The sequence below is a fragment of the Engystomops pustulosus genome, chromosome 8, assembly GCF_040894005.1.
Source record: "Engystomops pustulosus chromosome 8, aEngPut4.maternal, whole genome shotgun sequence".
NCBI classification, from domain to species: Eukaryota; Metazoa; Chordata; class Amphibia; order Anura; family Leptodactylidae; genus Engystomops; species Engystomops pustulosus.
Window position 1 is genome coordinate 122511299 of NC_092418.1, and position 26358 is coordinate 122537656.

Genomic DNA, 26358 nt, shown 5'->3' on the forward strand with positions numbered 1-26358 from the left:
TATGTACAGGAATATAACTACTATAATACTGCCCCCTATGTACAAGAATATAACTACTATAATACTGCCCCTATGTACAAGAATATAACTACTATAATACTGCCCCCTATGTACAGGAATATAACTACTATAATACTGCTCCCTATGTACAGGAATATAACTACTATAATACTGCCCCCTATGTACAAGAATATAACTACTATAATACTGCTCCCTATGTACAAGAATATAACTACTATTACTACTTCTACTATGCCATATAACACGCCAGCCAGTCCCCTGTATATAGCCAGCCAGCTCCCCCAGAGTATATAATCAGCCCCCCCGAGTGTATAGACAGCCTCCAGTATATGGCCAGCCATCTCCCCCCACAGTTACAGCCAGCCTGCCTCTCCCCAGTATATGGCTAGCCCCCCCCCCCACAGTATGTAGCCAGTCCCCCACAGTATATGGCCAGATGGTCCCCACCCCCACAGTACATAGCCAGCCTGCCCCCCCCCCCCCTCCTCCCTGTATACAGCTATTCTCCTTCCCAGCACATAAAAATATAAACAATGAACCTTTCCGACGCTCCAACAAAGCTCCGCTGATCCAGTCCATCCGTCGGTGACAGCTCCGTGAGCGCTGGCGTCACACAGATTGTGACTTCAGCAGCTTGCCAACGTCATATTCTGACTGGATCAGCGGAGCTTTGTTGGAGCGTCGGAAAGGTGAGTTCATTGTTTATTTTTTTTAGACCGGCCCCACGAGTACCAAACCGGCCCCACAGCAGCCCCAAGCCAGTCGGCCCAGCGGGATTTCCCCCGGTGGGTTCAATGGCCAGTCCGCCCCTGCTCTCCAGTGTAACTTTGATGTCAGCCACTGGCAGCTCATGCGTAACACCTGCCATTTGCTCAGACCCTTTGAAGAGGCCACGTTATTTGTCAGTCGCCAGGACTGCGGGATGAATAACGTCATTCCACTGCTTCATGTCCTGGAACTCATGCTGCAAAATCTGTCTGGTCAGGGCACTGGAGAAGTGGAGACTACATCTCATGGTCACATGAGTCCGGTGGGGGTTGAACTGGAGGAGGACATTGGAGCACAAGCAGAGTCTGGTGATATCAGTGGTTTTCCCACTCAGGTGACAGGAGAGGAGGAGCAGCAGCATCCGGAGGAGGTAGAAGACGAGGCAGATGACCCAGAAGCACCGTGGCACTATACAGTGGAGATGGAGGCTGGGAGTCCCTCAGAGTCACTTGCGCAGATGGCCCGCAGCATGCTGCTTAGCATAGTGACAGCCGAATAGTCAACATCCGCCATAGGGATGACTTTTGGCTCTCCACCCTCTTGGAACCTCGCTACCGATCAAAAATGGGTGACTTTTTTCCAGCTGCTGAGAGGGAGGAACAACTGGCATACTATAGAGAAATACTGAGCACACAGTTGACCGCTACCTATATTCCTGGCATTCATTGCTCGCGTACTACTGCCACGGCTGCTGTGGGGAGCTGGGGGGGGGGGGGTAGGAGCAGTAGCAGTTCCATCAGCAGCAGCTTAAGTATGGATTCCTTAATGAGCAGCTTCCTTCACCCGCCTAGTGAGGAGGGTAGCCGCCACAAGCAGCAGCAGCAGGACATGGAGCAGATCCTGCACCAGCAGGTGGTGGCCTACTTCGACAGCACTTTACCACCTCCGGTAGAGCATCCCATGGACTACTGTGCAGTCAAACTTGATGCGTGGCCGCAACTTGCAGAGTTTGCAGTAGAGAAGCTGTCCTGCCTGGCCAGTAGTCTGGCATCAGAGCGGGTGTTCAGTGCGGCGGGGGTCATCGTTACCCCAAGGAGAACCCGCTTGTCCACCAGTAAGGTGGAGAGACTGACCTTTGTCAAGATGAATCAGGCTTGATTTGCCAGGATTTCAACTCACCAATGCCCTATGCATCAGATTAGATCAGCCATGACGCCTCCTCCAAACATTGAGAAATGAGTCTAGGTTTTAACTACCTGCCTCATCCACTATTCTGATGCTGCCACCCGCCTGATGCCACACATCTGCTGCCAGTTGCTCCATCTGCCTCCTACCATCTTTACCAGGGACTGGAATTGTCCGCCACCTCCACACTATATCATTGTGACTCTGTGGGCTCCTGCTGCTGCTGCTGACGCCACCTCCACACTATATCATTGTGCCACTCTGTGGGCTCCTGCTGCTGCTGACGCCACCTCCACAATATATCATTGTGCCACTCTGTGGGCTCCTGCTGCTGCTGCTGACGCCACCTCCACTCTATATCATTGTGCCACTCTGTGGGCTCCTGCTGCTGCTGACGCCACCTCCACACTATATCATTGTGCCACCCTGTGGGCTGCTGCTGCTGCTGACACCACCTACACACTATATCATTGTGCCACTCTGTGGGCTCCTGCTGCTGCTTCTGATGCCACCTCCACACTATATCATTGTGCCACTCTGTGGGCTCCTGCTGCTGCTGCTAAAGCCACCTCCACACTATATCATTGTGCCACTCTGTGGGCTCCTGCTGCTGCTGCTGACGCCACCTCCACACTATATCATTGTGCCACTCTGTGGGCTCCTGCTGCTGACGCCACCTCCACTCTATATCATTGTGCCACTCTGTGGGCTCCTGCTGCTGCTGATGCTACCTTCACATTATATCATTGTGCCACTCTGTGGGCTCCTGCTGCTGCTGCTGACGCCACCTCCACACTATATCACTGTGCCACTCTGTGGGCTCCTGCTGCTGCTGACGCCACCTCCACACTATATCACTGTGCCACTCTGTGGGCTCCTGCTGCTGCTGACGCCACCTCCACCTATACGCTATATCATTGTGCCACTCTGTGGGCTCCTGCTGCTGCTGCCACCTCCACACTATATCATTGTGCCACTCTGTGGGCTCCTGCTGACGCCACCTCCACACTATATCATTGTGCCACTCTGTGGGCTCCTGCTGCTGCTGGTGACGCCACCTCCACTCTATATCATTGTGACTCTGTGGGCTCCTGCTGCTGCTGCTGACGCCACCTCCACACTATATCATTGTGCCACTCTGTGGGCTCCTGCTGCTGCTGCTAAAGCCACCTCCACACTATATCATTGTGCCACTCTGTGGGCTCCTGCTGCTGCTGCTGACGCCACCTCCACACTATATCATTGTGCCACTCTGTGGGCTCCTGCTGCTGACGCCACCTCCACTCTATATCATTGTGCCACTCTGTGGGCTCCTGCTGCTGCTGATGCTACCTTCACATTATATCATTGTGCCACTCTGTGGGCTCCTGCTGCTGCTGCTGACGCCACCTCCACACTATATCATTGTGCCACTCTGTGGGCTCCTGCTGCTGCTGATGCCACCTTCACACTATATAATTGTGCCACTCTGTGGGCTCCTGCTGCTGATGCCACCTTCACACTATATCATTGTGCCACTCTGTGGGCTCCTGCTGCTGCTGATGCCACCTTCACACTATGTCATTGTGCCACTCTGTGGGCTCCTGGTGCTGCTGATGCCACCTCCACACTATATCATTGTGCCACTCTGTGGGCTCCTGCTGCTGCTGATGCCACCTTCACATTATATCATTGTGCCACTCTGTGGGTTCCTGCAGCTGCTGACGCCACCTCCACACTATATCATTGTGCCACTCTGCGGGCTCCTGCTGCTGCTGATGATGCCACCTCCACACTATATCATTGTGCCACTCTGTGGGCTCCTGCTGCTGATGCCACCTTCACACTATATCATTGTGCCACTCTGTGGGCTCCTGCTGCTGCTGATGCCACCTTCACACTATGTCATTGTGCCACTCTGTGGGCTCCTGCAGCTGCTGACGCCACCCCCACACTATATCATTGTGCCACTCTGTGGGCTCCTGCTGCTGCTGACGCCACCTCCACCTATACGCTATATCAGTGATGGCGAACCTTTTAGAGACCGGGTGCCCAAACTACAACCAAGTCCCACTTATTTATCACAAAGTGCCAACGCAGAAGTTTAATTTGTGATTTATACTCCCTTCTCTGTCACAGCTTTCATTCATATCAGCACCCTGAGGACACCAATTAAGCAGAAGCTAGAAGAAATTTGGTTGATCATTGTAGCTTACCTCCAGGGTCCCATAAACAGGAAGAATTGTTAGGGCCTGAGCAGGAGCTACAATGATAATCCAGATCTGTCCACACCTTCCTACTCCTCCAGTAGTCCCAGGTAGCGCTGCCACATTAAAATAGCTCCATGCACTGCAAGTCCTGGTCTGTCTGAGACTGCAGGAAGATACCTGGAGTTCTCTCTGGTGATGGCCTGAGTGCCCACAGAAAGGGCTCTGAGTGCCACCTCTGGCACCAGTGCCATAGATTCGCCACCACTGCGCTATATCATTGTGCCACTGTGTGGGCTCCTGCTGCTGATGCCACCTCCGCACTATATCATTGTGCCACTCTGTGGGCTCCTGCTGCTGCTGATGCCACCTCCACACTATATCATTGTGCCACTCTGTGGGCTCCTGCTGCTGCTGACTCCACCTCCACACTATATCATTGTGCCACTCTGCGGGCTCCTGCTGCTGCTGATGATGCCACCTCCACACTATATCATTGTGCCACTCTGTGAGCTCCTGCTGCTGCTGCTGATGCCACCTTCACACTATATCATTGTGCCACTCTGTGGGCTCCTGCTGCTGACGCCACCTCCACATTATCAATCTGTGGGCTCCTTCTGCTGACGCCACCTCCACAATATATCATTGTGCCACTCTGTGGGCTCCTGCTGCTGCTGACGCCACCTCCACACTATATCATTGTGCCACTCTGTGGACTCCTCCTGCTGCTGCTGCCACCTCCACACTATATCATTGTGCCACTCTGCGGGCTCCTGCTGCTGCTGATGATGCCACCTCCACACTATATCATTGTGCCACTCTGTGGACTCCTGCTGCTGCTGCTGATGCCACCTCCACACTATATCATTGTGCCACTCTGCGGGCTCCTGCTGCTGCTGATGATGCCACCTCCACACTATATCATTGTGCCACTCTGTGGGCTCCTGCTGCTGATGCCACCTTCACACTATATCATTGTGCCACTCTGTGGGCTCCTGCTGCTGACGCCACCTCCACATTATCACTCTGTGGGCTCCTTCTGCTGACGCCACCTCCACAATATATCATTGTGCCACTCTGTGGGCTCCTGCTGCTGCTGACGCCACCTCCACACTATATCATTGTGCCACTCTGTGGACTCCTGCTGCTGATGCCACCTTCACACTATATCATTGTGCCACTCTGTGGGCTCCTGCTGCTGCTGATGCCACCTCCACACTGTATCATTGTGCCACTCTGTGGGCTCCTGCTGCTGCTGACTCCACCTCCACACTATATCATTGTGCCACTCTGCGGGCTCCTGCTGCTGATGATGCCACCTCCACACTATATCATTGTGCAACTCTGTGGGCTCCTGCTGCTGCTGCTGATGCCACCTTCACACTATATCATTGTGCAACTCTGTGGGCTCCTGCTGCTGCTGCTGATGCCACCTTCACACTATATCATTGTGCCACTCTGTGGGCTCCTGCTGCTGCTGATGATGCCACCTCCACACTATATCATTGTGCAACTCTGTGGGCTCCTGCTGCTGCTGCTGATGCCACCTTCACACTATATCATTGTGCAACTCTGTGGGCTCCTGCTGCTGCTGCTGATGCCACCTTCACACTATATCATTGTGCAACTCTGTGGGCTCCTGCTGCTGCTGCTGATGCCACCTTCACACTATATCATTGTGCCACTCTGCGGGCTCCTGCTGCTGCTGATGATGCCACCTCCACAATATATCATTGTGCCACTCTGTGGGCTCCTGCTGCTGCTGACGCCACCTCCACACTATATCATTGTGCCACTCTGTGGACTCCTGCTGCTGCTGCTGATGCCACCTCCACACTATATCATTGTGCCACTCTGCGGGCTCCTGCTGCTGCTGCTGATGCCACCTCCACACTATATCATTGTGCCACTCTGTGGGCTCCTGCTGCTGATGCCACCTTCACACTATATCATTGTGCCACTCTGTGGGCTCCTGCTGCTGACGCCACCTCCACATTATCACTCTGTGGGCTCCTTCTGCTGACGCCACCTCCACAATATATCATTGTGCCACTCTGTGGGCTCCTGCTGCTGCTGACGCCACCTCCACACTATATCATTGTGCCACTCTGTGGACTCCTGCTGCTGATGCCACCTTCACTCTATATCATTGTGCCACTCTGTGGGCTCCTGCTGCTGCTGATGCCACCTCCACACTATATCATTGTGCCACTCTGCGGGCTCCTGCTGCTGCTGATGATGCCACCTCCACACTATATCATTGTGCAACTCTGTGGGCTCCTGCTGCTGCTGATGCCACCTTCACACTATATCATTGTGCCACTCTGTGGGCTCCTTCTGCTGACGCCACCTCCACACTATATCATTGTGCCACTCTGTGGGCTCCTGCTGCTGCTGCTGATGCCACCTTCACACTATATCATTGTGCCACTCTGTGGGCTCCTGCTGCTGACGCCACCTCCACATTATCACTCTGTGGGCTCCTTCTGCTGACGCCACCTCCACAATATATCATTGTGCCACTCTGTGGGCTCCTGCTGCTGCTGATGATGCCACCTCCACACTATATAATTGTGCCACTCTGTGGACTCCTGCTGCTGCTGCTGATGCCACCTCCACACTATATCATTGTGCCACTCTGTGGGCTCCTGCTGCTGCTGCTGACGCCACCTCCACACTATATCATTGTGCCACTCTGTGGGCTCCTGCTGCTGCTGCTGACACCACCTCCACACTATATCATTGTGCCACTCTGTGGGCTCCTGCTGCTGATGCCACCTTCACACTATATCATTGTGCCACTCTGTGGGCTCCTGCTACTGCTGACGCCACCTCCACACTATATCATTGTGCCAATCTGTGGGCTCCTGCTACTGCTGCTGACACCACCTCCACACTATATCATTGTGCCACTCTGTGGGCTCCTGCTGCTGATGCCACCTCCACACTATATCATTGTGCCACTCTGTGGGCTCCTGCTACTGCTGACGCCACCTCCACACTATATCATTGTGCCAATCTGTGGGCTCCTGCTGCTGCTGCTGACGCCACCTCCACACTATATCATTGTGCCACTCTGTGGGCTCCTGCTGCTGCTGCTGACACCACCTCCACACTATATCATTGTGCCACTCTGTGGGCTCCTGCTGCTAATGCCACCTTCACACTATATCATTGTGCCACTCTGTGGGCTCCTGCTACTGCTGACGCCACCTCCACACTATATCATTGTGCCACTCTGCGGGCTCCTGCTGCTGCTGTTGACGCCACCTCCACACTATATCATTGTGCCACTCTGTGGGCTCCTGGTGGTGCTGCTGACGCCACCTCCACACTATATCATTGTGCCACTCTGTGGGCTCCTGCTGCCGCCACCTCCACAATCTGTAATTGTGCTACTCTGGGCTTTCCATGTTGCTGCCACCATGTTGCTGCCACCATGTTGCTGCCACCTGTGGGCTCCTGCTGCTGCTTCTGCTGCTGCCACCTCCACACTTTATCATTGTGCCACTCTGTGGCCTACCATGTTGGCGCCACCTCCACACCTCTGACCTCATGCTGATGCCACCTTTGCAGTTCTTTTTTGGCAAAGCCCTGATATTTTCAGGAAAATTGTTATGCAATGCTTCCCAAGAGTCGCTCTGGCCCCTGAAGCTTCCCAGCGCTGCTCCGGCCTCCCAAGGGCCACTCCAGCTTCTGGCTTCCCAAGGGCCACTCCGGCCACTCCGGCCTAAAGACGTTCCAGATGCGCTCAAGATGTCCTCAGCTTGTTTCATGCCAGGTCCAAGCATCTTGTCAGGGTTCGTCCTATTTCTGCTTTCCTCCTCAGGTGTCCCGCCACTGATAAGAATTGGAAGAGGCGAAAGAAGAAGTGGGGGCTGAAGAAGAAGAGAAGAGGGGCCCTAAAGGGGGGGGGGGTACTGTCACGGGTGAGCCCGCGGTCCATGTCTCGGATCGTGGGGGCACCTGTGCTCCACTGTGCGGCGCGATGCCCCTGCTCCCCCCACCTGTACTCACCTCTCCGGGCTCCTGGCTCTGCGTCGTGATCCTCCCGTCTGACTGGGCCGCGCGTGTCCCTGCCCGCTCCGGCTCTTTAGGATTTAAAGGGCCAGCGTCCTCCTAATTGGCGCTGACTAATCCGGTGTGCCCTTATAATCCGGCACCTCCCTCCACTCTCTGCTGGATCTTCAAGTCATTCTACTGAAGAGAAAGCCTCCGTGTTTCCTGTGCGTTTCCAGACGCCTCCGTGTTTCCTGTGCGTTTTCAGACGCCTCCGTGTTTCCTGTGCGTTTCCAGACGCCTCCGTGTTTCCTGTGCGTTTCCAGACGCCTCCGTGTTTCCTGTGCGTTTCCAGACGCCTCCGTGTTTCCTGTGCGTTTCCAGACGCCTCCGTGTTTCCTGTGCGTTTCCAGACGCCTCCGTGTTTCCAGTGTTCCTGTGGCGTTCCTGTGTTCCTGTGGCGGTCCTGTGTTCCTGTGGCGGTCCTGTGTTCCTGTGGTGGTCCTGTAGTTCTGTGGCGGTTCTGTACTCCTGTGGTGGTCCTGTATCCCCGTGGCCATCCCGAGGTCCTGCCATCCCGAGGTCCTTCCTTCCCTGTGTCCGGTTTCCTGCTTCTCTACCTTGGCTGCCACCGCGGGCCTAGTCGCACCCGTGGGCCTGTCACGCTCTTTGTCTGTATTTTCTGTGATACCACAATCATCCGCTTTCATTTCTAAATATATCAGAGTCTGAGTCACGGGTTATGTCATCTGCTGAGAGCAAAAGGGTCATGGGTAACTGAATTTTTAAACTGACAAAAGCAAAGACTGGTCAATAATTAGCCCATGCAGCAGAAATGCACCCCCGCATCCCCTGCACCCCCGTACCCCCTGCACCATACGCACCCCTGTACCCTCTGCACCCTCTCCACTCCTGCACCCTGTGCACCCAGGCACATCTAAACCCTTCTACTCCTGTCCTCATTCATTCCTGCGCCCTAGCACCTTACACCCCTTCATCTCTGCTCCCTTCATCCACACGCAGTTTTCCATAGTCGTTACACAGGATAGTATCAGGCTCATCAAGACACAACACTGACACTGATCAGGTGCTTGGAGATATTTTGAGGAACTGGATAAAGACAGAAATAAGGGAAACAGAGGAGGAATCAGTTCTAGAAAGTAATGACTGATAAGTCCATCAGTTCTCACCATCCTGGGGGTCCCTGGCCCCAGGGTCATGTCCTCCTTCCCAGGCTCCCTCCTCCTCCGCCTCCTCTTCTTCCTCCACCTTGGGGATCACCTTCTCCTCAGTGTCACTTCCATCCATGTTAGAAGATTCTGCTCCTGGGAAGTGAATATGGACGTCATCATCCCATGTAATAACTTATCTCTACCATCTTATCCATCTGGTCAGAAGATTTCATGCAATTAATAAGGTACGAGAGTGAGAGGAGATGGGACAAGGGGAAACACTGCGGTGAGAGTCATTATTTCATCAGATTTCTACAAACTTGAAATATTTCTATATATTTTCTATTCCTTGTAAAGAATAAGAATTACAATAAGCAAAGTCCTGGATAACAAAATATAGATGTCATCTGTTCTCTCTCCATTCTCAGCCTAAGAGCCTCCAGGAAGATCGTCCTCCAATAAGTTTAACTCATGCGAGTTCTGCTTGGGTCTCTTATACCCCCTTAGTGGTCTGCCCCCTCTTTGAGATCTTCCCCCCATATAAATGAAGGCTGGTGATGGAGCTGTTGCTTGAGCTGGTGCTGTTGCTGGAGCCGGATCTGGTGCCGGTGCTGGAGCTGCTTTGCCATCAGCCTGAATGTCGTCCTTCCTGATACTTAGTGTCGGCACTACTAGTGTACACAGTGATCCTCCTGTATAGTGATGCGGTGAGTTATCAGGACACACATCCACACCCGGAATACTCCGTAGGCCAGTTACTTATAACTCTATATCTCATGTATTTCTTACACCCGTCGGGATGGCGTCACATATGGTGCACGTGGGACTGAAGGCATGAACTACCTGTATCTTTAAGTAAACTCAATGGCACCTTAATGCCGCAGAAAACCCCTTACCAACCAACTAATGAATAAAACAGATCACACCTCTTGCTGGGTGTAAAAAATGTTACAGCTTAATTATCGCCATACAACAAAGCCAAAGGCTTAAAGGGAACCTACCACCACGAATCTTCCTATAAAGGTAGATCGGGTGGTAGGTGGATGTAAGGGACGTGAGGGTAGCTCTTTTTAGAGCTAATCCTCACGTCCCCGCTAACTTTTGGTACACTTTATTGAGTTGATATGTAAATTTCGTTATGTGGCTACTGGGGCGTGGAGTAGCCGGCACGAGGCTACACAGCGCGGCTACTCCACGCCCCAGTAGCCACATTACTCTTCCTACCCTGTTGCGCCCTCGTCCGGCATGATGGCGTTCTGCGCATGCGCAGAACGCAGGAAGGAGGCTGAGCAGCCCCAGCTCCGAGGCCGGAGCTACTGCGCATGCGCAGTAGCCGGCTTGTCGGACGAGGGCGCGCAGCTACGAGGAGCTGCGCGCCGCACGCAACAGGGTAGGAGGAGTAATGTGGCTACTGGGGCGTGGAGTAGCCGCGCTGTGTAGCCTCGTGCCCGGCTACTCCACGCCCCAGTAGCCGCATAACGAAATTTACATATCAACTCAATAAAGTGTACCAAAAGTTAGCGGGGACGTGAGGATTAGCTCTAAAAAGAGCTATCCTCACGTCCCTTACATCCACCTACCACCCGATCTACCTTTATAGGTAGATTCTTGGTGGTAGGTTCTCTTTAAGGCACTTGAAATTTTAATTGTTCTCCTCGAGCTCGGCCGCTGTATGCCAGCCAAGCCTTTTCTAACACATTTCTCACTTTCCGCCACCAGCAGTGCCGTGTACACCTACACGGTGCTGCGACCCCCACCCAGCAAGAAGAGCGCCTGCTCAACCCCATCCTGGATACCAGCCAGAAATATGTCCAGGCCTATATCGTTTAGGTGCGCCCCATCTTCCCTCATCAAGTTGGCATTGCTACCCTCCAATTCCCTGTGATGGACTACCACCCCACAGGGCCTTATAATACCCCACGTAAACTAGGCGGGGGAACGTGGTAGCAGAGGGAGAGGGATGGTACCCCAAAATAAGGCCGCCTCCCCCACCCTTAGCATTAAGGTGGAAACAGCCAATATAAACTCTTATTCCCCCGAAATACCCACAGCCTCCAGTCCCAGGGCACCTTCCTTAATTAGTCAGGTGTACCCTCCTCTCCTCTCACTCGGCCTGGTCCCAGGACTTACTCTTCATTATGTTTCCTTGTTTGGTATGAAAATATCTCAGGAGAAAACACTCATACACGGAGCACAATCTCTCCATGTTCCTCAGCAGAAGAACATCTATTCCAGGTGACTTCACCACAACTGGGTGGCAGAGATCCAGGCTCACAACCAAGACACAACAACTCATCCACATGTGTCTTGTCTTCTCAATACTACAAATTCTCAATCATTAAAGGGGTTTTCTCGTCTGGGCAGTCACATTCAGTTTTATTAATCTGCCACATATAAACATTTCTTCAATTAGATGTTATTAACAAAATTTTAACTGTGTGAAGATAATTTCTCATAAATGTAGTCATTTGGTCCCTTAGCAACAACACTTTGTCCCTGGATACGGCCACCTCTGCTGGAGGGATTGCACAGGGAAACAAAAAGTTTCTGAATATGAAATGTCCGCGGAGTTACTGCAGGTCCCACATCCGTCCTGTGGTAATGATCGCTGGATCCAGGAGGTCAGGCAGGGGTCAATAGCGCATGTCTGGCCACTGCTGCATAAATGTGAGGTGGTCGTATCCAAGGAAGCTCTCGTTTCTAAGGGACAACATGGCGACATTTATGAGAAATTATCTTCACACAGGAACATTTTTTTAATAACATCCAATTGAAGAAATGTTTACATATGGCAAATGAATTTTATTAACTGTGACTGCCCAGATGAGAAAACCCCTTTAACCTAGACATCTCTGCTCCTGGGAAGTGAATATGGACGTCATCATCCCATGTAATAACTTATCTCTACCATCTCATGCATCTGGTCAGAAGATTTCATGTAATTAATAAGATACAAGAGACAGAGGAGAAAATGGAGATTGTACAAGAGGAAACATTGTGGCGAGAGTCAATATTCCATCAGATTTCTATAGACATTTCTATGATGATATTTCTAATACATAGACGTCCTGTCCTGGAGTGACCTGGGATGAAGAAAGATCCATGAAGCCGCGCACTTCCCCCAGCATGCTCCAAAACAGTTTTCATTTAAGGGCAACCTGTCAAGAAGAATTTGGGACACTAAACCAGCCACAAGTCCTTATGGACCAGGGGTTTAGTGTCCTAAATTGTTCTGTATGATTTTAAGTGGTGAAAAAACCTAGTATACTCACCTCATTCCTAGTTCCCTCAGTGCCTGGGCGTCCTGGAAAGCGAAGCCGATAGGAGACAGAAAGAGAGAAAGGGAGGAGAAGGAGGCAGCAAAGGGAGAGGAGCAGAGAGAGTGAGGCGGGAGAGGAGCAGAGAGAGTGAGGCGGGAGAGGAGCAGAGAGAGAGAGGCGGGAGAGGAGCAGAGAGAGAGAAGCGGGAGAGGAGCAGAGAGAGAGAGGTGGGAGAGGAGCAGAGAGAGAGAGGCGGGAGAGGAGCAGAGAGAGAGAGGCGGGAGAGGAGCAGAGAGAGAGAGGCGGGAGAGGAGCAGAGAGAGAGAGAGGCGGGAAAGGAGCAGAGAGAGTGAGGCGGGAGAGGAGCAGAGAGAGTGAGGCGGGAAAGGAGCAGAGAGAGTGAGGCGGGAGAGGAGCAGAGAGAGTGAGGCGGGAAAGGAGCAGAGAGAGTGAGGCCGGAGAGGAGCAGAGAGTGAGGCCGGAGAGGAGCAGAGAGAGGCGAGAGAGGCCAAAGAGGAGCAGAGAGAGGCGAGGGAGGCTGGAGAGGAGCAGAGAGAGGCGAGGGAGGCCGGAGAGGAGCAGAGAGAGGCGAGAGAGAAGAAGAGAGAGAGGCGGGACAGGAGCAGAGAGAGGCCGGAGAGGAGCAGAGAGAGGCGAGAAGCCGGAGAGGAGCAGAGAGAGGCCGGAGAGCAGCAGGGAGAGGCCGGTGAGGAGCAGGGAGAGGCGAGAGAGACTGGAGAGGAGCAGAGAGAGGCTGGAGATCCATGAAGTCGTGCATTACCCCCAACATGCTCCAAATCGGTTTTCATTAAAAAAAGGGACCTTATGGACCAGTGGTTTAGTGTCCCAAATCGTTCTGAATGATTTTTAAAGGGAACCTGTCACCAGGGATCTCATTTTCACTAAAGACAGGTTACAGAAGCTTATTACACCTGCAGTGCACATCTGCCTTTCTGCTTTCTCTAAGCATTTGCATTACAATATAATTGTGTGTTATAACTTACTTTGCACCCTGACAGAATCCTCTGTGTAGTCCTAGGGGTTGGGCTTTGGTTTGGGTGCATTTCCAATAACAACACATGACTTGTCTGTGCTGCAGACTCCTCAGCTCTCAGCCCCCACCTTTGTGCTTCTGTACACCTCCTCCCTCTCCCACTGATGTCAGCTCACCAGGATGTGACCTCTGTAAATGTACAGGAGCACAAAGGTGGGGGCTGAGAGGAGTCACGTGAAATTTAGAATGGTCAAATTTTGTTGGTTATACGTTCGTTTAGCCCTAAAATGTACGTTTCCAAAGGATAAAAAGAGAAAACCCATCTTACAATTTGTTCTGCAATTTCTCCCGAGTACAGAGACCCCCCCCCCCACATGTGGCCGTTACTTTTCCCGAGTACAGAGACCCCCCACATGTGGCTGTTACTTGTTTTATGGGCGCACAGCGAGGCTCAGGAGGGAAGGAGTTTCCTCATTGGCCCCTTTTGTAGGCTATACATTTTCGCTTGTTTGTTATTGGGGCCATGTGACTGCATTTATTTTGCGGGATGAGAAGCTTATTCCAGTGTTACCATTTTGGGCTTGGTTTCTTCTATTGTTGAAAATTTATCAACTTTTTTTTTAGAGGTCAGGAGTAGAAAAGCATCAATTCTGTACTGGATTTTTTACTTTTTCTTTTTTTGGTGTTCACCGTACAACCTAATAATCCTGTTATCATTATTCTATGGGTCGATACGATTACGGTGATACTAGACATGAATATTTTTTCTTACGTTTTACAAAATTTGCCAAATAAATCTATAATTTTTGCATCGTCGTCCTACAGGTTGTTGAACATTGTTAAATGCATTTTTTTGTGGGATTAAATAGGTAGATTTAATTTTTGGAGGTTTTTTTACGTTTTTTTTACAGCGTTTATCACACGGATTCAATAATTATTTACATTTATTCCCCGGGTTATTATGGACGCGGTGATACTATATATTGGGTTTGTGTTATGATTTAGACTTTTTTTTGCGTTATATGTTTCTTTATATGTTTTGGGGCTTATAGGCATTTTTATTGATTTATTAATTTATTTTTTATTGAATAACTTTTTTTTTTACTTTTTACAATTTCCACCATGGGACATGAACAGGCAATCGTCTGATTACTTGGTCATGACAATACTCTGTAATACTGATGTATAATACTGATGCATTGCAGGGTATTAACGGTGTCAGCCTATGCACATGCACAGACGCCATCTTACAGGCACTGCCTACAAGCAGCCCTGGGGTCCCGATCAGACCCCAGGGCTGCCATAGCAACGATCGGCGCCCACCAAAGACAGAGCAGGAGGGGGGGGGGATGCTGCGATCGTGGGGAAAAGACCCCTCAAAGGCTCTAGTATGGCACATAGTAATAGCAGGAGCCTGTGCAGTACTAGTACGGCGCAGAGTGCAAAGGGGTTGACTGAGCATGGAGGAGTAAACATACCTGGAGACATTTCCCTTTAACTGGACATGGAGGAGGGAACATACATGGAGACATATCCCTTTAACTGGGCATGGGGGAGGGAACATACATGGAGACATATCCCTTTAAATGGGCATGGAGGAGTGAACATACATGCAGACATATCCCTTTAACTGGGCCTGGAGGAGGGAACATACATGGAGACATATCCCTTTAACTGGGCATGGAGGAGGGAACATACAAGGAGACATATCCCTTTAACTTGGCCTGGAGGAGGGAACTTACATGGAGACATATCCCTTTAACTGGGCCTGAAGGAGAGAACATACATGAACATCCTCCTTCTTCCTCTCCATCTCCTCCCCCTGTGCTGCCTCCTCTCCTCCCCTGCCCCGCCTCCTTCCCTCTTCTCCTCCACCTGCCCCGCCTCCTCTCCTCTCCTCCCCCTGCCCTGCCTCCTCTCCTCCCCCTGCCCCGCCTCCTCTCCTCCCCCTGTAGATCACTTCCCCCTCTCCCTGTAGTGTGATGAGTCTGTAGGAGAAGTGCAGGGGAAGCTGCGGCACTGCAGGGGTTACTGATCCCGGTGATTCCTCTGGAGCCTCCGTGCACTGGGAACATCCGGGACACATGGAAGGTAATTGTGTAGGGGGAGGGGCGGGGTGTGATCAGCGCATGTGCAGTGTTATATGTGTGATCACTGCCTGTAATGTACATGTGTTACATTGTATCTGTATACTGTGTATGGGGGGGCCCAGTGTGTGCTATAGTCTCGTGTATTTTGCGTTGGCTCTCACAGGGGGCGCCAGCGAGCATCACACAGGACACCTCTAGCAGCAGGGGGCGCCAGCGAGCATCACACAGGACACCGCTAGCAGTAGGGGGCGCCAGCGAGCATCACACAGGACACCGCTAGCAGCAGCGGGCGCCAGCGAGCATCACACAGGACACCGCTAGCAGTAGGGGGCGCCAGCGAGCATCACACAGGACACCGCTAGCAGCAGGGGGCGCCAGCGAGCATCACACAGGACACCGCTAGCAGCAGGGGGCGCCAGCGAGCATCACACAGGACACCGCCAGCAGCAGGGGGCACCAGCGAGCATCACACAGGACACCGCTAGCAGCAGCGGGTGCCAGCGAGCATCACACAGGACACCGCTAGCAGCAGGGGGCGCCAGCGAGCATCACACAGGACACCGCCAGCAGCAGGGGGCGCCAGCGAGCATCACACAGGACGGCGCTAGCAGCAGGGGGCGCCAGCGAGCATCACACAAGACACCGCTAGCAGCAGGGGGCGCCAGCGAGCATCACACAGGACGCCGCTAGCAGCAGGGGGCGCCTTCCATATGGGTCCATAGTCGTGTTTAGACCCCAGACCTATACCTTGAGTATAGATGTTTGCCCTTTTACCTTCCACCAGCTGTAGCACTTCCCTGAGTGCCGTCACTTCACCTCCTGCGCTGACCTGTGTGGAGGGAGTGGTTCTGCTTGTACTACCTCATGTGCGCCACTGACCACTGTATATCCAGTGTAGAACCGTCTGTCTTCTCCTGCAGACCTGGAGCCATCTATGAGACATCTGGGTTACTCACCCTTCTCTCCCCCCCTCTCTGAATCCTGGAAGACTGGTGACAGAACGGCAGGATTCTGGGCTGCACCTTGTCAGTGTGATGGGGCATCAGGAGTGCACACTGGACTCTGAGCTGTCTGGCCATTGCTCAGATGCTTGGGCTGTACTTGGGTGAGGACACTGTGCAAGTCATGTGGGGTTTGCACAGTAACTGAGTGACCTAGGATCTGGGATCAGCTCACTGGCCCTGCTGAGCAGATTGCCGGCTGCTGGGCCCTTATCATAAGTCACCATCTCCTGCCTGTGTCTGTGCAGGCACATTCAGCTGAGGCTGGAGGAGGGGGGCAGCAGGGGGGACTATGACGTCCTGCAGGAGGGAGAGACAGATTCTCTGTTCTTCTCACAGCAGCGCTGGGGCAGTGAGTGAGACATTTCCTCCTCCCTGCACTGAGCAGCTCAGCCCCTGCGTCACTGGAGGAGCAGACAGTGAGCTGTCACTAATTACAGACCAGAGGACGTGGGCCCCCTAGTTGTCACAGTGGGCCCCCTGGTCATGACAGACATCAGGGGCCACCAATCAGCTAGCAGCTGCTGCTGGAGTGTCCTCCCCCTGGCACAGCACAGGCTGCACTCATGTGCAGGAGCTCAGGATGAATGAGGAGCTGCTGATGGCTTCCAGCACAAGAAAACGGTACAAATTACAAGTGCATCACATTTACACAGACACCGTGCACCTCATGACATCCCTGCAATGTGTACATAAATACCAGCATACCCCGCGTTACGTGTGACCACAGCCTCAGTATTACCAGCATACCCTGCGTTACATGTGACCGCAGCCTCAGTATTACCAGCATACCCCGCGTTACGTGTGACCACAGCCTCAGTATTACCAGCATACCCCGCGTTACGTGTGACCCCAGCATCAGTATTACTAGCATACCCCGCGTTACGTGTGACCGCAGCCTCAGTATTACCAGCATACCCTGCGTTACATGTGACCGCAGCCTCAGTATTACCAGCATACCCCGCGTTACGTGTGACCACAGCCTCAGTATTACCAGCATACCCCGCGTTACGTGTGACCCCAGCATCAGTATTACTAGCATACCCCGCGTTACGTGTGACCGCAGCCTCAGTATTACCAGCATACCCTGCGTTACATGTGACCGCAGCCTCAGTATTACCAGCATACCCCGCGTTACGTGTGACCACAGCCTCAGTATTACCAGCATACCCCGCGTTACGTGTGACCCCAGCATCAGTATTACTAGCATACCCCGCGTTACGTGTGACCGCAGCCTCAGTATTACCAGCATACCCCGCGTTACGTGTGACCGCAGCCTCAGTATTACCAGCATACCCCGCGTTACGTGTGACCGCAGCCTCAGTATTACCAGCATACCCCGCGTTACGTGTGACCACAGCCTCAGTATTACCAGCATACCCCGCGTTACGTGTGACCACAGCCTCAGTATTACCAGCATACCCCGCGTTACATGTGACCGCAGCCTCAGTATTACCAGCATACCCCGCGTTACGTGTGACCGCAGCCTCAGTATTACCAGCATACCCCGCGTTACGTGTGACCACAGCCTCAGTATTACCAGCATACCCCGCGTTACGTGTGACCACAGCCTCAGTATTACCAGCATACCCCGCGTTACGTGTGACCACAGCCTCAGTATTACCAGCATACCCCGCGTTACGTGTGACCACAGCCTCAGTATTACCAGCATACCCCGCGTTACGTGTGACCCCAGCATCAGTATTACTAGCATACCCCGCGTTACGTGTGACCACAGCCTCAGTATTACCAGCATACCCCGCGTTACGTGTGACCACAGCCTCAGTATTACCAGCATACCCCGCGTTACGTGTGACCACAGCCTCAGTATTACCAGCATACCCCGCGTTACGTGTGACCCCAGCATCAGTATTACTAGCATACCCCGCGTTACGTGTGACCGCAGCCTCAGTATTACCAGCATACCCCGCGTTACGTGTGACCACAGCCTCAGTATTACCAGCATACCCCGCGTTACGTGTGACCACAGCCTCAGTATTACCAGCATACCCCGCGTTACGTGTGACCCCAGCCTCAGTATTACTAGCATACCCCGCGTTACAGGTGACCCCAGCCTCAGTATTACTAGCATACCCCGCGTTACGTGTGACCGCAGCCTCTGTATTACCAGCATAGCCCGCGTTACGGGTGACCCCAGCCTCAGTATTACTAGCATACCCCGCGTTACGTGTGACCCCAGCCTCAGTATTACTAGCATACCCCGCGTTACGTGTGACCGCAGCGTCAGTATTACTAGCATACCCCGCGTTACGTGTGACCGCAGCCTCTGTATTACCAGCATAGCCCGCGTTACGGGTGACCCCAGCCTCAGTATTACTAGCATACCCCGCGTTACGGGTGACCCCAGCCTCAGTATTACTAGCATACCCCGCGTTACGTGTGACCACAGCCTCCGTATTACCAGCATAGCCCGCGTTACGGGTGACCCCAGCCTCAGTATTACTAGCATACCCCGCGTTACGTGTGACCACAGCCTCAGTATTACCAGCATACCCGCGTTACGTGTGACCGCAGCCTCAGTATTACCAGCATACCCCGCGTTACGTGTGACCACAGCCTCAGTATTACCAGCATACCCTGCGTTACGTGTGACTGCAGCCTCAGTATTACTAGCATACCCCGCGTTACGTGTGACTGCAGCCTCAGTAATACTAGCATACCCTCTGTTACGTGTGACTGCAGCCTCATTATTACCCCCCACCCGTCATGGTGTCCAAATTGCAGATTCACCACCATTTCAATGCACTGAAATCACTGACAATGTCAGCTTCTCCAGCTCCATACATCAAAGTTTCAAAAAGTAAGAGATGTGTGAAAGTTGTGAAACGGAGCCGGTAATAAAAATAATGCAACTTTTTTTTTGTCATTTATACCACATTTGTAATTTTTCTCCAGCATCCTAGTACACTGTATAGCATATTAACCCTTAAAGGGTTAAAGGCCAGACCATTTTCATCTTTGATTTTCCATTTTTACCTCCCCGTCACGTGATCACGAGGACACCAAATTCATTAAGATTTTATTCAGTTTTTATATAAAAAATGAAAACCTTTGGTACAAAGAAAAAATGTCTTAAAGGGGTTTTCCCACAAAGACAAGTTGGGCACTACCCACACGCAGATAACAAGCGTCAGGCCCCATTCACACGTTGCAGTTCTTGATCTGTTTTAATTAAAATCGCAACAGGGAGGGGCTCATTCCAGAACAGAAGTGTTTCAGTAGAATCTCATATGTGTTCTGGCAAAGCCCCTGCCTTTTGCGGTTTCCATTGCAGTTAAAACTCATCAAAAAACAAAAAGTGTGCATGGGGCCTGAGGCTGCGGTCACACGTACCGCTAGGCGGTCCTCGGCCCGAACGCGATTGATAAGCTGATCGCATGCGTTTCTCTGGAAACGCATGTGCGTTTGGGCCGAGGAACACCCCCTGTGCGCTAGCGTCGCGTTATGAACGGACGCCTAGTGGTACGTGTGACCGCGGCCTGAGGCTTGTTTTCTGCAGCATTGTTGTACACGTTCTCATTCACTTCTGTGGGCTCATGCAAATGGATGGGAATTTCACAGCCTTGTTTATGAGCCGACTGCCTGAGCTGCAAATGACAGAGCAGGTCCTAACCATGTTTGTGGTTCAGGCTATTATTATGTACTTACATCCCGATGACAAGCAACCCTCATACAATGTTCCATGGGACCATTGTTTGCATCCCAAGAACTGCACAAGTGTAATGTGCAGAAAGCCTGGGCTGCGTTCAAACATTACGTTTTTTTTTTGTTGTAGAAACTTAAAGTTTGTGTGCTGAATGGCAAAAAGACCTGCATTCAAATGGAAGAGGAACAGATCGTCTTTCCAAAGCGTTGAATATGCAACAAAAAACGCAATGTGTGAACATGGCCACAGGCTGCATTCACACCTTGCATTTCCAGCACGTTCAGAAACGCAATGAAAATATACATGGGGGTGGCTCGCACGTATCCTTGAAGCAGCTGGTGGGCCCCCAGAATTCATTTCACTGGTGGGCCCTTGGCACCCCAGTCCAACCCTGGCTGCAGCTACTGACACCAGAGGGGCTTCCCTCATGACTGAGTCTAACCGGGCATAATAGTGGGCCACTGGGGAGGCCACAACGTTCCTGGGCTAGGACACCTGTGGCGTGGTCTGGATACTCAGTGCAATACAAAGCAAAAGGTCTGGTTCAGTGGGATGTGCCTAGGGCCGGGGCAGACAGGATTTGCCAGCTTAAAGGAAACCTACCAGTTCTAAAGGTAGGTATAAGTAGTAAACACCGGCACCAGCTCAGGGTGAGCTGGTGCCGGAGCATACCTTCGCTAGTGTTATAAACCGCTATATCGCGGTTTAAACACATTTTAATGAATAGACCTGTAGCTGCTTCGGCGCTTGAAGCTGCTTCAGGTCTATTCATTAAAATGTGTTTAAACCGCCTGACTAAGGGCAAATGGGGAAGAGGCAATGCAGTCAGAGGGGCAGCATCAGGCTGGAGGCAGCAGACCTGCAGGAGCTGGCCAGTCCTAGAAACATGTGTAGAGGCTTAGGGCCTCAGGGCAGGGGAATATTCTGGACTGCCATCTTCCTTACCTCTGTCAGGTCTCTGCCTGTGGCTGAGAAGCAGTAGTCTAGGAAGACCACCATCTCTTGGCAATACTGGAATTTGTCTCCGGAAGCTTTGCAACCCTTCTGCAACAGAAAACACATAAGGTCAACAGATGCATCCTGGCAAACCTGAAAAATGGAGGCACAAAAACAAGAGAACATCATCCAGCAAGGGGCTAGTCTGCCAGTCTGCTCTCTGTAGGGCCTTGGAGTACAGGCTGGGGGAATTTTAACCCTCGCCCCCCTCCCCTTGTGGGAATCTGCACCAGGTATACTGGAATACTGAACTGGTAATAGCTTCAGTACACTCATTGGCAGCTTGGAGGTTATGGACCATCCTACATGAATCTGGCTGTTCTTTCTGGGTCTTTTTCTTAACCGGGAATGGTTTAAATCTTCACTGGACTATCGGGAGGAGTTCCACATCGGTTCTACAATGGAAGGAGCCAACACTGTTAGGGGAGGGTGTGCTTGCTGACGTCCTCGTCCGTTTCCACCCCCCCCCCAGTCCCGCCCTGTTGGGGGCGTCTCCGTTTACTCTGAATGTGGCCACTCAGTTCAGTCACTTCAGTAATGTCTCCTCCCTGCAAGTTGAAGCACGCCCACTTGGGTCTGGTTTCTCACGGGACCGCAACCTCTAACCGCCAGATACGGGGGTGGAGTCTCTGCATTCCAGACGCCACCTTTCCCTCCCGAGGAAAATTTAATAAAATCTCTTTTTCTCAAATTCTCTCCACATCAAAAACTCTGAAATGTCCCTTATCGCCTGTCTCTTTCTTCAATGGGCACTCTGAAGGATTCCTGTCACTCTGTCCAGGTCCGTCAGTCAAAGCCAGAGGCTCTAAGTGTCTGTTTGCAAATCTGATCAAGTTTTCTTCACAATCATCAGATCCTCTGACACATCCCAAAACCTTCACTACTACTTTTCTTTTCACCACAATGCTACCAGCCCTCATGTTCCATTATAGACATTAAAGACATTCTATCAAATGGTTAATGAAGTATAAACTATTCCCTGTTCTCAGAGGCCTAGTTTCTCAGACTAATTGCCCTTGTGTTAGCTCTGTTAAGTCATAACATGGCCTTCACGCAGAGAAACTTCAGACAGATAAGAGCTAAAATGAAAACACAGTAATTTCTAAACATTTTGACACTGGATGAAGTTTGAATAGTGACATTAGCTGTACACAGGTCAAAAGTACCCCCGCCCCCCCCCCCCCCCTTCCCCCGGCTAAAACTTAAATGTCTGCTTGTACTCCAAAATGGCTTCTGTTTGGTTCTCTTGGTCCAAGATGGCTGTAGAGGAATATATCATTAACATAATTTTATAGAAATCTGATGGAATATTGACTCTCGCCACAATGTTTCCCCTTGTACAATCTCCATTTTCTCCTCTGTCTCTTGTATCTTATTAATTGCATGAAATCTTCTGATCAGACACCGTAAGATGGTAGAGATAAGTTATTACATGGGATGATGACGTCCATATTCACTTCCCAGGAGCAGAATCTTCTAACATGGATGGAAGTGACACTGAGGAGAAGATGATCCCCAAGGTGGAGGAAGAAGAGGCGAAGGAGGAGGAGGAGGGAGCCTGGGAAGGAGGACATGACGCTGGGGCCGGGGACCCCCAGGATGGTGAGAACTGATGGACTTATCAGTCATTACTTCCTAGAACTGATTCCTCCTCTGTTCCCCTTTCTTCGGTCTCTATCCTCTTCCTCAAAATGTGTCCAAGAACCTGATCAGTTATGTAGGAATATTTTAGTTGTAAATCACATTGGAGTTTATTTACTGAAGGTCCCGCGGGCGAATTTGCGTCGGAACCGTTTTCGGGGATCGCGTCGCTGGGACAGGTACTTAGAAGGGGGTTTTGGCGCCCGTGATCGGATTTTGGCGCATCGGTGCCGGCTTTCATGCAACAGAAATTGAGGGGCGGCCCGTCGGACGATTCGACTGATTCGGACTAAGCGCAGGATTTAACTTTGAAATTTTGTTGCAAGCCAAGCACTTACATGCACCGGGAAGAAGTTGGTGAACTCCGGCGGACCTGATCGGGGAAGCGACACATGCAGGAAATTGGGCGCACAATCTACGTGAATTGCAGCAGAGTTCTTTCCGGTCGGACATTCCGGATCCGGGATCGCGACGGGTAAGTAAATGTGCCCGTATATATATTGTGTGATATGGGAACAATTGTATAAGGGAGGAAATGAAATGTTCTTCCCATTACAGCTACCAGGCTGTGCCTTAGTTCACACCAAAAGCTGTTCCCAAAGGGAATTCTAGGTCTCTATGAAGACCTGGTGCAGGAGTCCAGTTGCTGGAGTGGAGAGAGAAGTGCGGCTGACGCTCCACGCGTCTAGACCACAACTTTCCACATTCAGTTGTGTCTAATAATCCATCTTGTGTGGAGCAGTCACATGTGGCTCCCTACCTGGAGACACGGACGCTGAACTCCCCGCATCTCTCGCTCTCTCTCTGCTCCTCTCCCGCATCTCTCGCTCTCTCTCTGCTCCTCTCCCGCATTTCTCGCTCTCTCTCTGCTCCTCTCCCGCATCTCTCGCTCTCTCTCTGCTCCTCTCCCGCATCTCTCTCTCTCTCTCTGCTCCTCTCCCGCATCTCTCTCTCTCTCTCTGCTCCTCTCCCGCATCTCTCTCTCTCTCTCTGCTCCTCTCCCGCATCTCTCTCTCTCTCTCTGCTCCTCTCCCGCATCTCTCTCTCTCTCTCTGCTCCTCTCCCGCATCTCTCTCTCTCTCTCTGCTCCTCTCCGCATCTCTCTCTCTCTGCTCCTCTCCCGCATCTCTCTCTCTGCTCCTCTCCCGCATCTCTCTCTCTGCTCCTCTCCCGCATCTCTCTCTCTCTCTCTCTCTCTCTCTCTGCTCCTCTCCCGCATCTCTCTCTTTCTCTGCTCCTCTCCCGCATCTCTCTCTCTCTCTGCTCCTCTCCCGCATCTCTCTCTCTCTCTCTCTGCTCCTCTCTCTCTCTCTCTCTGCTCCTCTCCCGCATCTCTCTCTCTCTCTCTCTGCTCCTCTCCCGCATCTCTCTCTCTCTCTCTCTGCTCCTCTCCCGCATCTCTCTCTCTGCTCCTCTCCCGCATCTCTCTCTCTCTGCTCCTCTCCCGCATCTCTCTCTCTCTCTCTGCTCCTCTCCCGCATCTCTCTCTCTCTCTCTCTGCTCCTCTCCCGCATCTCTCTCTCTCTCTCTCTCTGCTCCTCTCTCTCTCTCTGCTCCTCTCCCGCATCTCTCTCTCTGCTCCTCTCCCGCATCTCTCTCTCTCTCTGCTCCTCTCCCGCATCTCTCTCTCTCTCTCTGCTCCTCTCCCGCATCTCTCTCTCTCTCTCTCTCTGCTCCTCTCCCGCATCTCTCTCTCTCTCTCTCTCTGCTCCTCTCCCGCATCTCTCTCTCTCTCTCTGCTCCTCTCCCGCATCTCTCTCTCTCTCTCTGCTCCTCTCCCGCATCTCTCTCTCTCTCTCTGCTCCTCTCCCGCATCTCTCTCTCTCTCTCTCTCTCTCTCTCTCTGCTCCTCTCCCGCATCTCTCTCTCTCTCTCTCTCTCTCTGCTCCTCTCCCGCATCTCTCGCTCTCTCTCTCTCTGCTCCTCTCCCGCATCTCTCGCTCTCTCTCTCTCTCTCTGCTCCTCTCCCGCATCTCTCGCTCTCTCTCTCTCTGCTCCTCTCCCGCATCTCTCTCTCTCTCTCTGCTCCTCTCCCGCATCTCTCTCTCTCTCTCTGCTCCTCTCCCGCATCTCTCTCTCTCTCTCTCTGCTCCTCTCCCGCATCTCTCTCTCTCTCTGCTCCTCTCCCGCATCTCTCTCTCTCTGCTCCTCTCCCGCATCTCTCTCTCTCTCTCTGCTCCTCTCCCGCATCTCTCTCTCTCTCTGCTCCTCTCCCGCATCTCTCTCTCTCTCTCTCTCTCTGCTCCTCTCTCTCTCTGCTCCTCTCCCGCATCTCTCTCTCTGCTCCTCTCCCGCATCTCTCTCTCTCTCTCTGCTCCTCTCCCGCATCTCTCTCTCTCTCTCTCTCTGCTCCTCTCCCGCATCTCTCTCTCTCTCTCTCTGCTCCTCTCCCGCATCTCTCTCTCTCTCTCTCTCTGCTCCTCTCCCGCATCTCTCTCTCTCTCTCTGCTCCTCTCCCGCATCTCTCTCTCTCTCTTTCTGCTCCTCTCCCGCATCTCTCTCTCTCTCTGCTCCTCTCCCGCATCTCTCTCTCTCTCTCTGCTCCTCTCCCGCATCTCTCTCTCTCTCTCTCTCTCTCTCTCTCTGCTCCTCTCCCGCATCTCTCTCTCTCTCTCTCTCTCTCTCTGCTCCTCTCCCGCATCTCTCGCTCTCTCTCTCTCTGCTCCTCTCCCGCATCTCTCTCTCTCTCTCTCTCTCTCTCTCTCTGCTCCTCTCCTCTCTCGCTCTCTCTCTCTGCTCCTCTCCTCTCTCTCTCTCTGCTCCTCTCCCGCATCTCTCTCTCTCTCCTCTCCTGCTCTCTCTCTCTCTCTCTCTCTCTCTCTCTCTCTCTCTCCTCCTCTCCCGCATCTCTCTCTCTCTCTCTCTCTGCTCCTCTCCCGCATCTCTTCTCTCTCTCTCTCTCTCTCTCTCTCTGCTCCTCTCCCGCATCTCTCTCTCTCTCTCTCTCTCTCTGCTCCTCTCCCGCATCTCTCTCTCTCTCTCTCTCTCTGCTCCTCTCCCGCATCTCTCTCTCTCTCTCTCTCTCTCTCTGCTCCTCTCCCGCATCTCTCTCTCTCTCTCTCTCTCTCTGCTCCTCTCCCGCATCTCTCTCTCTCTCTCTCTGCTCCTCTCCCGCATCTCTCTCTCTCTCCACGTGCGTGAGTGCTCCTCTTCCCGCATCTCTCTCTCTCTCTCTCTCTGCTCCTCTCCCGCATCTCTCTCTCTCTCTCTCTCTGCTCCTCTCCCGCATCTCTCTCTCTCTCTCTCTCTCTCTCTGCTCCTCTCCCGCATCTCTCTCTCTCTCTCTCTCTGCTCCTCTCCCGCATCTCTCTCTCTCTCTCTGCTCCCTCCCGCATCTCTCTCTCTCTGCTCCTCTCCCGCATCTCTCTCTCTCTCTCTCTCTCTGCTCCACTCTACCGCATCTCTCTCTCTCTCGCTCTCTCCCGCATCTCCTCCCTT

The 26358-nt window shown here is 52.3% G+C and overlaps 1 protein-coding gene across 1 annotated transcript in view; it reads left to right on the plus strand.

Moving 5' to 3' along the window:
• Positions 1–26358, plus strand: part of LOC140075965 (uncharacterized) — a 222265-nt gene that overhangs the window by 187466 nt on the left and 8441 nt on the right. The window contains exon 9 of the mRNA XM_072122424.1: positions 22744–22881. Coding sequence (XP_071978525.1) covers positions 22744–22881 — 138 coding nt within the window. The remainder of the gene's footprint in view (positions 1–22743; positions 22882–26358) is intronic.